Raw genomic sequence first — 10,814 nt, forward strand, 5'->3', positions numbered from 1 at the left:
CCTCCCACCCCCCAAAACTCCGCGGTTTTCGGCTTATTTTTTTTAAATAAATTTATTCACAAAACCCCCCGGGGCCGCTCGGGCTGCCGCCGCTCCCCCCCGCGCCCCCCGTGCCGCCGCTCCCGGGGCTCCGGGGGGCTCCGGGGGGCTCCGGGGGGCTCCGGGGCAGGGCAGGAGCGCTTCCCCCGCCACCCCCCGAGGGTCCGGGGGTCTGCTCAGGCTCTGCGGCCGGGGGGCTCCTCCAGCTCGTAGAACAGCACGTAGCCCTCGCTGGACGGCACCTGGTTCTCGCTGATGGGCGAGACGCTGCGGGGAGACCCTCAGCGCCGGGCCGGGGCTCGGGGGGTCCCGGCGGGGCGGGGGGCGCGGGGCGGGGCGGGGGGCACTCACCGGGAGTCGTTGTAGACGCGCCAGCCGGCCGGGTCGCGGCAGAAGGCCGTGTAGTGACCGTAGTGGACACTGCCCGAGTGGTTGCACAGCGCGTAAAGGGTGTAGACGGGGCTGCCTGCGGCGGGGGGGGAGCGGGCTGAGACCTCTGGGACCCCCAACCACCCCTGAGACCCCCTGGGACCCCCAACCCACCCCTGAGACCCCCTGGGACCCCCAACCACCCCTGAGACCCCTGGGACCCCCAACCACCCCTGAGACCTCCTGGGACCCCAGCCCGTCCCTGAGACCCCTTGAGACCCCCAACCACCCCTGAGACCCCCTGGGACCCCAACCCACTCCTGAGACCCCCTGGGACCCCCAACCACCCCTGAGACCCCCTGAGACCCCCACCCGTCCCTGAGACCCCAACCCACCTCTGAGACCCCACCACCACAGAGACCCACCCCTGAGACCCCTGAGACCCCCGCCCAGCCCTGAGACCCCTGAGACCCCGCCCATCCCTGAGACCCCTGCCCACCATGAGACCCCAACCCATCCCAGAGACTCCCGCCCATCCCTGGACTAACCCCCCTGAGACCCCAATCCACCCTAAAACGCCCCCCGGCCCCTCCTCACCCGCCTTCTCGCTGGCGAACTCGCGCAGGTTGAGCTGCTGCAGCGGGAAGTCCACGAAGACGGAGCATTTCTTGATGGAGTAGCGAGTGGTGGAGAACCGGTTCAGGTCTGGCGAGGGTCAAGGGAAAACGGGGATGGAGGGGTGGTCCCACCCCAAACCCAGGGACAGTTTTGGGGGTCCTCCCGGGGGTCTTCCTGGACCCCCCATTGCCGATTCCCAAAGGATACGGAGCACCAGGATGCGTGGGAAGCGCTGGATCGTCAACTTCTTCGTGCTCCGCGTCCTCTGCCGGCACTTGTCACACACCTGATGGGGACAGGACGGTCAGGGAGGCGGCTGAGGGGACAAACTGGGGTCCGGGGGGTGTCACCGGGGGGGTCCAGCCTCTCACCGGGGCGTTCTCAGAGTCCAGCTCCTCCTCCTTGGTGAAGAGGCTGAAGCAGTCGTGCAGCGAGACCTTCCCCCCGGCAAAGCTTTTCTGGAGGGACATGGGGTCAGGGGGGAATTTGGGGGGGTTTTGGGGCATTTTTGGGTGTTTTGGGGGTGTTTTTGGGGGTCAGGGGTCTGTGCCCCACCCCTACCTTTGGGATGGGCAGCGAGAGGTCGCAGAACACCTCGAAGGTGGTGGAGCGGTAGCCGCAGGCCTGGCACTTGAGGCAACTCTTCAGCTGCCCCACGAAGAGATCTGGGGACAAAGAGGGGTCAGGGGGACACCCCCAGAAGTTTGGGGGTCACCCCCGGAGTTTTAGGGGTCCCAGGGAGGGGTGACACCCCCTTTCCCAGCGCTCACCCACGATCTTGCTGTCCTCCCTCTCCAGGTAGCGTTTCCACATCTGGTTGGCGCGTTCATCGTCGCTGCCGGGGGGGGACACTTTGGGGTCAGCTGTCCCCAGAATTGGGGTTCCCCCAGCCCTTTCCAGGTGTTCCCAGCCCTCACCTGAGCGTCTCGGGGTCCTCCAGGGCCGGGGGTCTCCGTGTGTCCGACAGGATGCTGGGGGTGCGCCGGCCCTTCCTGTTGATCTCCACGTGCAGCCGGTCCATGAAGAACTTGAGGAACTCCTGGGCGTCCTGCTGGCTGCGGGGACAAGGACACGTCGTGCCCACCCCGCGGGGGTCCTAAAGTGTCCCCAAAGGTTCGGGGGGAGCTCATCTCACCTGTAGCCCGTGAAGGAGGGGACGTATTTTTGGAACACGGCCTTGAAGCGCCCGGGGTTGACAGCCTCGGAGGAGTCGGGGTGCCACAGGGCGGCGATGACATCGGCGAAGGCTGCGGGGACACCGCCGTGTCACCGCCCCTGGGGGGGTTATGTAACACCCCGGGGGGGCTGCGGGAGTTCTGGGGGGTCTGTCCCACCTTCGGTGAGCTCCTGGGGGGCGCGGGGGCCGGGGGGCTGCTCCTGCTGGAAGTCCCGGCGCAGGCAATAGTCCCGCAGAGGTTTGGTGCTGCTCAGGCACTGCAGCACGGCGTTCATGAAGCACTGCGGGGACAAGGGGACATCCTGGGGGAGCCACCGCGGCCTGGGGGGTCCTCAGGGGTGTCCCCCGCTGTCCCAGGTGTCCCTGGGGAGGTGATGGCCCCAGCTGGACAGGCACGGCGAGGCTGGGGGACCCCGAGGTGACTCTGAGGTGACAGCTGGGGACACCAAGGGGACCCCAGGTTCCTCCCACAGCCCAGGATGGAGGGACAGGAGGGCTGGGGACATGGGGACCGTGCTGTGGGGCCGGGGGACATCTCCAGTGAGACGGGAGAGTGAGCCTGGGGGACTCCAAGGTGACCCCGGGGTGACCCAGGGGACCCCAAATCCCTCCCGTGCCCCAGGACAGAGGGACAGGAGGGCTGGGGACATGGGGACTGTGCTGTGGGGCTGGGAGAGCTCTGGGGATGTGACATCTCAGCAGGACAGAGGGACAGAACCCCAGCCACTGAGCTTGGGGACTCTGAGGTGACCCTGAGAGGACTCTGAGGTGACCCTGAGGGGACTCTGAGGTGACCCCGAGGGGACCCTGAGGTGACCCCGAGGGGACCCTGAGGTGACCCAGGGGACCCTAAATCCCTCCTGCAGCCCAAAATGGAAGGACAGGAGCACTGGGGGAGCTCCAAGCATGTGACATCTCAGCAGGATGGGAGGACAGGACCCCAGCCATTGACCCCGAGGGGACCCTGAGGTGACCCAGGGGACCCTAAATCCCTCCTGCGCCCCAGGATGGAGGGACAGGACGGCTGGGGACATGGGGACCATGCTGTGGGGCTGGGAGAGCTCCGGGGATGTGACATCTCAGCAGGACAGAGGGACAGGACCCCAGCCACTGAGCTCAGGGGACCCTGAGGTTACCCTGAGGGGACCCTGAGGTGACCCAGGAGACTCTGAGGTGACCCCGGGGACCCCAAATCCCTCCCACACCCCAGGCCAGAGGACCACGAGAGGCCGGCTGGCCACGGCCACTCACCGTGTTGCCCAAATTCCTGAGGCCGACGTGGCCCGAGCCCAGCAGCAGCGTGTGGTGTGTCTGTGGGGACAGCGAGCGACACGCGGTGAGCCGCGCCCCCGCCGCCCCGTCCCCCCGGCCGTCCCCCGGCGGTGGCTTCACCTCGCCGGTGACCAGCAGCAGCCCCATGACCGCCGTGTGCACCACGGACTCGGAGATGTCGGTGGCGCGGCCCTGGAGCTCCCGCCGGGTCACCAGCGAGCGGTGCAGCTTCCGCGGCAGCTCCACCAGCGTGCCTCCCTGCAGCCCCGGCATGGTGGCACCGGCACGGCTCCGCGGTGGCCCTGAGGGGACGGGTGGCACCGCTGCCGGCCACCGGCGTGTCCCCTCCCCCTCAGCTCATTAGCTGATCCGATTCCCCCGGCTATTCTGGGCCGCGCGGGAGGCTCATCCCGGGGGGATTAATTAGCCGCAGCCGCCCCGGGGGACAGCGGGAGCGCGCAGGTAAACACCCCCCAAAAAAGCCCCCTCCTCATTTTGGACCGAGGGGTGGCAGGGGCTTGGCGGGGCTGGGGGACCCCCGGTGGCACCGCTGGGGACATCCCGAGGGGGGACAAGGCGGTGTCACCGAGCCGCGGTGGGATTTGGGGGATTACGATCGCCCCACACGTGGCCGGGCAGGTGAGGGATGGAGCGGGGGGGAGGCGGATGCGGAAATGGGGAGGGCACCGGTCACTCCTGGTCACCTCAGTGCCACCCCAGTGCCACCCGGATGGCACCGGTCACCTCGGGACCAGCAGGGAGGAACCAGCCACCCCCGGTCCCCTCGGAGCTCAGGGGGACAGCAAGGCCACCCGGGAGCTGTGGGGGACAGGAGTGACCACCTCAGCGACCCCCCAGAGCCGCGGGGGTCCCCAAAACAGGACTGGAGCGGGGACAGGTGAGACCACCACCACCACCACTGTCCCACCCTGGCGATGTCACCGACCCCGAGGCTGGGGACACCGTGGGGGTCACAAGACATCATCAAGGAAGAGCATGGGGGTCTCAACATGTCCCCGAGGCTGGGGACACTTCAGGGGTTGCAACACGTCCCCATGGCAAGGGACACCGTGGGGGTCTCAGGACATCCCCATAACCAGGGACGTCTTGGGGGTCTCAACATGTCCCTGAGCCTGGGGACACTGAGGGGGTCACAATATGTCCCCAAAGCCGGGGACACCGCAGGGGTCTCAACACGTCCCTGAGCTTGGGGACACCGCAGGGGTCTCAACACGTCCCTGAGCTTGGGGACACCGCGGGGACCTCGCCACGCCCCCCGGCCGCCCCACCCGAGGCTCTTACGGCGGCCGCCTTGTCCTCGGTCCGGCCGGGCGCGGGGCTGCCGGGGCCGTGGCCGTACGGAGGGTCCGTGCGGGCGCGGGGGACACCGTCGGGTCGCACGGACAGCAGCGGCGGGGTGGCCTTGCCGTCGGGCCCGGCGGCCACGGTGACCCTGCGGAGCGACGAGCTCCTCCGGAGCGCCAGCGCGCCGGCGCCCAGCGGGTGCCCGCAGTCCCTGAGCACCAGCCGGCTCAGCGCCACCGCCACGTCCTCGGCGCGGCTGGGGACACCGCCGCCACCACCGCCGCCGCCACCCTGGCTCAGGTCCCCGATGCTGATGGATTTGGAGCGGGCCAGGTTGCTCCGGCGGCGCTCGGCCGCGCTGGGCAGCGAGAAGGAGGCGCTGCCGGGCACCTGCGGGGCTCCGCCGGGCACCCGCACGCCGTGATCGCCCTTCACCGGCCCGCGGCGGCTGCCCGGCCCGCGGCACGGCACGTCCCCGCGCTTGGCCGCCCGGCCCCGCTCCAGCTCCAGCTTCTTGGGGCGGGGGTCGTCGGGCGGCGGCGGGGGCCGGGGGGGCAGCAGGCGCAGTTTGGGGGCCGGGGACAGCCCGTTGGGGGCCGCATGGCGCTCCTGGCTCAGCGCTCGGTGGCCGCTGGGCAAGCGGGAGCCCGCCCGGGGCTGAGCGGTCACCACGGCGCCGCCGGGGTCCCTGGCGCGGCCCAGGCGGTGCTCCGAGGCCTGGGGCATGGCTGGGCCTGCGGGGACACAGCGACAGGGTGGTGACACGGGTGGCACCGCGGCGGGGAGGGGACGGGGGACAGGAAGGAGGACCTACCTGCTCACAGCCCCGTGCGCCCGGCGGCCGGACACAGCGTCCCGTCGGCGGGGGCCCTGCGGGGGGAGGGGGGCAGGGTCACCGCGGGGACCCCAAAACCTCGCGGGGACCCCAAAACCTCGGGGGAACCCCAAAACCCCGTGCCAGGCTCCCGGGAGGTCACACCGAGGTTTGGCATGGTCAGGAGGTGCTTCACGCTCGCTGGGGAAGGGGGACAATCCCGGGCGGGCCGGGGGACAATCGGGGACAATTGGGACGCCCCCCGCCCCGTGCCAGGCTCCCGGTGGGTCACGGAGGGTTTGGACCACCGGAGCTGGGTCACTCCCAGCCCGGGGGATGTCCCGGTGAGGATGGGGGAGCCCCGGGGGGTGAGGGGTGTCCCCGGAGGGTTGGGGATGGGGAGGGGGATGCTGCGGGACCCCCGAGGCCTTGGCCGGGCAGGGCTCGGTAGGGGCGGCCAGGCGGCTGGAAAAGCCTCCAACCCCCCCGCGACCCCCGGTGCAGCCCCCTCCCCAGCCCTGTCCCGGTCCCCCTGCACCATCCCGGGCCTGCCCCGCGCCCCCCGCCCCAAGCCGGGCTCCTCCCCAGGGGCTCCCCGCCGTGCCCGCAGCCCCCTCCCCAAACCCCTCCCGCTCCCCCATCCCCCGGAGCCCCCCGCCCCCCGCGGCCCCGCCCCCCTCTCCCGGCCCGGGGTCCCTTACCGGGGGTGTCCCCTGCCCCCCCCTCCCCGCACCCTCTCCCCACCCCTCCGGCAGCCCCCCGTGCCCGCAGCCCACCCCCCAAACCCCTCAGGCCCCCCCCGCCCCCCGGGGCCCTGTCCCGCACCGCCCGCCCGGCCCCGGGGCTGCCCCGGGGGGTGTCCGCTGTCCCGCAGCCCCCCCAGCCCGCACCGGCAGCCCCCCAGACGCCCCCCGCCCCTCCCCGGGGCTGCCCCCCGGTCCCCCCGCACCTCCCGCGGGCCGCCATGGCAACAACTCCCGCCGCACCCGCCGCCATCTTTGATCCTCCCCGCCCGGCCCCGCCCACCGCGGCCTCAACTGCGGCTCTGCGCATGCGCCGATCGCTAGCCACGCCCACAGCGCCACGCGTCGCCATGGAAACCGCGCGGCGTCTTAAAGGGACAGCGACCGTGTGGGATTGCTGTAGGGTCGCGGTTGTGGGAAGGACCCCGCGGGTGTTGGGGGCAAATCCCCGCCGCGATGTCCCCAAAATAACAAAGCGGGACGAAATTCGGGGTGAAATGTTTATTGGGGAGCAGCAGCGAAGCGGTGGGAGAAGATGGGAGGGGTGGGAGGGGGAGGGGTAACTCCGGGGGGAGGTGACACCCCAAAGTCCCCTTGGTCACTTGTCCTTGTGCTGGATGAGGCCTTTGGCGATGAGGTCGGGGATCTCCACGGCCAGCCAGGGACCCAGCTGAGGGGACAGGGGTCAGTGGCGTGGGTGACACTCCCACAATGTGTCACCACCCCCTCAGGGTCACAACCCCCCCACGACGGGTGACAAATCCCCTGGTGTCACCCCACACCCCCCACCGAGTGACACCCCCCACCCCGTGTCACACCATGCCCCCAAAAGGTGACAATTCCCCCCCAAAAGGAGTCACACCTCCCATCCGGGTGACACCCCTCAATGTCACCTCCCCCCCACGGTGTCACCTCTCCCCACGGGTGACACCCCCTCCCCCCCCCAGTGTCACCCCCCACTCACCCCCAGGGCCATCAGATGGGCCAGCCCGAATTTGGGGACATTCCTGGCCCAGAGGGGCTTGAAGTGGTCACTGAGGCAGATCTTCCCCCCTCTGCGGGGACAGGGACCTGTCACACCCCCTGGGACCACCCGGGACCCTCCCCGACCTCGGGACCACCCTGAGGAGACCCCCAGGTGACCCCAGACCCCCTTATGGGGTAAGAGGACCCCATTAGAACCCCCTGGGACCACCCAGGACCACCCAAGGTGATCCCAGACCCCATTATGGGGCAAGAGGGACCCGATTAGACCCCCCCGGGACCACCCAGGACCACCCTGAGGAGCCCCCAGGTGACCCCAGACCCCCTTAGGGGACAAGAGGGACCCATCAGCCCTCCTGGGACCACCCAGGACCACCCTAGGTGACCCCAGACCCCTTTATGGGGCAAGAGGAACACATCAGACCCCCCTGGGACCACCCAGGACCACCCCTTGTGACCCCCTAAGCCTCAGGACCCCCTCCAGGGGGTCACCCCAAACCCTGGTGATCTTCAGGACCACCCCTAAATCCCCCCCAGCCCCAGGACCCTTCATTGGACCCCCCCAGGACCCCCCAAAGCCCTCAGACCCTCCCCAGGACCCTCTTTTAGGACCTCCAACCCATGGGACCCTCCCCAGGACCACCCCCAAAACCCCCCAAGCCATGGGACCCTGCACTGAACCCCCCCAGAGCCCCCCCAGGACCCCCCAAGCCTCAGGATCCCCTCCAGCCCTGAGCCCCTCCCCAGGACCACCCCTCAAAACCCCGGGACCCTTCATGGACCCTCTCCCCAGGAACCTGGACCCCCCAGGAGACCCTCCAGTTAGAGGCCCCCAGGGCCCCAGGGAGCTTTAGGAACCCCTGGACCCCCTAAGGACCAGGGACCCCCAGGACCCCCGAACCTCAGGAACACCCTAGGACCCCCTCAAAACCAGGGACCCCCAGGACCCCCAGACCCTCCCCAGGAAGCCCCCTGAGCCTCAGGAACACCCCAGGAACCCCCAAAACAAGGGCCCCCTGGGACCCCCGACAATATTTTTGGGAGCTCAGAACCCCCCAGTCTGACCTCACCCTCGTTCTACCACTCTGATAGGTATTTTGGGGCAGACCCCTTGGGGCCTGAACTTCAACCCCCTGCAATCCCGGTGGACCCTCTACCTCATGTCAGCCCCAAAGTGTGGTGACTTCCCTGAAGCCTGAAACCCCTGCAACCCCAGGACCACCATCCCAATGTCACTGGCGACAGACTCCAATCCTGACCCCCCACCCCATAGGACCAATTCTGATGGTATTTTGGGTGGCACCCCCAGTCTGAGCCCCCAACCCCCAGGACCCCCACCGTGCCATTTTGGGGTTGTGGACCCCAATCTGACTCCCACTGCCCTCGGTGGTGAGCAACCTCGGTGGGGAAGTTCTCATCTCGGGGACTCCCTGGTCACCTGGGCGTCTTGGACCCTCAGTCTGGAATTCCCCCTGGTGTCAATTTGGTGGGCAGGGACCCCAATCCTGACCCGTGGATCCCCAATCTTGACCCAGGGACAACAAATCTTCAACCCGGGACCCCAATCCTCACCCAGGACCCCAATCTTCACCCCTAGACCCCCAATCCTGACCCTAAGACCCCCAATCCTCACCCCAGCACCCCCAATCCTGACCCCAGGACCACCCCCCTCCCGGGCTGGGGGTCCCGCTGTGCCCCCCGGGGGTCCCGGCGCCCCCTCCCCACGCACCGGGTGCCCTCGGGGTTGGACTCGAGGCGGAACCAGTCGGTGTCAGCGCGTTTGTTGTTCTCCACGTACTGCGGGGACACCGAGGGGACACCGGCGTCACCGGGGGACATCGGGGGACACCGGGGGACATCGAGGGGCACAGGGCTGGGGGGCAGTGGGGGACATCACGGGAGACTGGGGCGAGGGAGTGACACCGGGGGTGACAACGGGGAGGATTGGGAGGGATTGGCCGGGAGGGGATTCGGGGGACACCGAGGGACACCGAGGGGGACAGGGCTGGGGGTCAGTGGGGGGACATCGTGGGAAACTGGGGGGGCGGGGTGACACCGCGGGGTGACACCGGGAAGGATTCAGGGGTGACACTCGGGAGGGGATGAGGGGGACACCGGGGGACATCGGGGGACACGGGGGGCGACACGGCTGAGGGGACAGTGTGGGACATCGTGGGTAACTGAGGGGACAGGGTGACACCGGAGGTGACATCGGGAAGGAGTCGGGAGGGGTGACACCGGAGAGGGACACCGCGAGCACGGAGGGGACTCACGGAGGGACACCGGGGGGGGATCGGGGGACACCGGAGGGGACAGCTGGGTGGGCTGAGGGGGACGAGGGGACACTGGTGGCGACACCGAGGGGGACAACGGGGAGAGATTGTCGGGGAGAGGATGAGGGTGACACCGGGGGACACCGAGGGACACCGGGAGGGGACAGTTCGGGGGGTGAGCCAGCAGGGGAGGTGACAGCACGGGAGGGGACACCGAGGGGACAGCGGGGGGGACACACCGAGGGTACCGACGGGAATCACGGGGGGAGAAGGGGACGGTGACATCAGGAGGGATCCGGCGGGACACCGGGGGTGACACCGGAGGGACACCGGGGGGACACCGGGGGTGACATCGGGGGTGACACCGTGAGGGACAAGGGGGTGAGAGCAGCGGGACAAGACCGCGCGGGGAGTGAGACACCGGGAGGGTGACACCGGGGAGGATCCGTGAGGGCACACGGCGCGGTGAGGCCCGGCGGACCGAAAGCACCGTGAGGGAACACCGAGCCGCCGCCGCCGCACCTGTATGAGCGCCCGGTACTCCTCGCGCAGCCGCTCAGCCCAGCCCTCGCGGTCCCGCGGCCCCGCCGGCGCCCTCAGCAGCGGCAGCTCCGCCACGGCCCGCCGCGCCGCCGCCTCCGCCGCCGCCATGGCCCGGCCCCGCCATGCCGCCCCGCCGGAAGTGACGTGGCGCCGCCGCCGCGCGCCGCGCCGGCATGTTGAGGGAGGGAGGGAGGGAGTGATGTCATCGCCGCCATGTTGGTTAAGGGCACGTCCGGCGTGTGAGGCTGAGGTGTGCCGCCATGTTTGGTGCTGGCAGCGGGGAGGGAGGTGGTTGGGGGTCGGGGGGGTTCGGGGGAAGCCCGGGAATGGGGAAACCCCGGGAATGGGGACCTCCCCCCAGAAATGGGGAAACACCAAAAATAGGGAAACCCCGGGAATGGGGACCTCCCCCCAGAAATAGGGAAACACCAGGAATGGGGAAACCCCAGAAATGGGGACACCCCCAGAAACGGGGACACCTGCAGAAATGGGGACCTCGCAGTCCCACTGTCACCCCCCAGAAACAGGGAACCCCCAGAAACAGGGAACCCCCAGAAACGGGGAACCCCCCAGAAATGGGGAAACCCCCAGAAACGGGGACACCCCAGAAATAGGGACCTCCCCAGAAATGGGGAAACCCCCAGAAATGGGGACACCCCCGGAAACAGGGACACTCC

The 10,814-nt window shown here is 69.4% G+C and overlaps 2 protein-coding genes across 2 annotated transcripts; both read right to left on the reverse strand.

Moving 5' to 3' along the window:
- Positions 1-33: 33 nt before the first annotated feature.
- Positions 34-6,672, reverse strand: LOC146427195 (ubiquitin carboxyl-terminal hydrolase 21-like). The gene is made up of 14 exons (XM_085082330.1): positions 6,544-6,672; positions 5,595-5,650; positions 4,778-5,514; positions 3,455-3,514; positions 2,361-2,484; positions 2,162-2,273; positions 1,944-2,081; positions 1,797-1,861; positions 1,588-1,691; positions 1,398-1,484; positions 1,234-1,312; positions 1,006-1,113; positions 391-505; positions 34-306 (listed from the first exon to the last, which is right to left on the reverse strand). Exons 3-14 carry the CDS (start codon positions 5,504-5,506, stop codon positions 216-218), a joined length of 1,812 nt encoding a protein of 603 aa, XP_084938456.1. The 5' UTR covers positions 5,507-5,514; positions 5,595-5,650; positions 6,544-6,672; the 3' UTR covers positions 34-215.
- Positions 6,673-6,823: 151 nt separating this feature from the next.
- Positions 6,824-10,278, reverse strand: LOC146427196 (ubiquitin-fold modifier-conjugating enzyme 1-like). The gene is made up of 4 exons (XM_085082201.1): positions 10,117-10,278; positions 8,987-9,118; positions 7,302-7,646; positions 6,824-7,007 (listed from the first exon to the last, which is right to left on the reverse strand). The coding sequence occupies exons 1-4, from the start codon at positions 10,243-10,245 to the stop codon at positions 6,936-6,938; spliced, it is 678 nt and encodes a 225-aa protein (XP_084938327.1). The 5' UTR covers positions 10,246-10,278; the 3' UTR covers positions 6,824-6,935.
- Between the last annotated feature and the right edge of the window lie 536 nt (positions 10,279-10,814).

The sequence above is a fragment of the Lichenostomus cassidix genome, chromosome 25 (assembly GCF_008360975.1).
Source record: "Lichenostomus cassidix isolate B80296 chromosome 25, HeHo_3.0, whole genome shotgun sequence".
In the NCBI taxonomy this organism is placed as follows: Eukaryota; Metazoa; Chordata; class Aves; order Passeriformes; family Meliphagidae; genus Lichenostomus; species Lichenostomus cassidix.

Coding starts and splice junctions, on each gene's coding strand:
- LOC146427196 (XM_085082201.1), bottom strand. CDS start 10,245: ATGGCGGCGGCGGAGGCGGCGGCGCGGCGGGCCGTGGCGGAGCTGCCG. Junction 7,647..8,986: donor ACCCCCAGCCCGGGAGGGGG/GTGGTCCTGGGG, acceptor TTGTCCCCTAAG/GGGGTCTGGGGTCACCTGGG. Junction 7,008..7,301: donor CCCATCTGATGGCCCTGGGG/GTGAGTGGGGGG, acceptor CTGTCCCCTCAG/CTGGGTCCCTGGCTGGCCGT.
- LOC146427195 (XM_085082330.1), bottom strand. CDS start 5,506: ATGCCCCAGGCCTCGGAGCACCGCCTGGGCCGCGCCAGGGACCCCGGC. Junction 2,485..3,454: donor TCAGGAATTTGGGCAACACG/GTGAGTGGCCGT, acceptor TTGTCCCCGCAG/TGCTTCATGAACGCCGTGCT. Junction 506..1,005: donor GTTCGCCAGCGAGAAGGCGG/GTGAGGAGGGGC, acceptor CCCCCGCCGCAG/GCAGCCCCGTCTACACCCTT.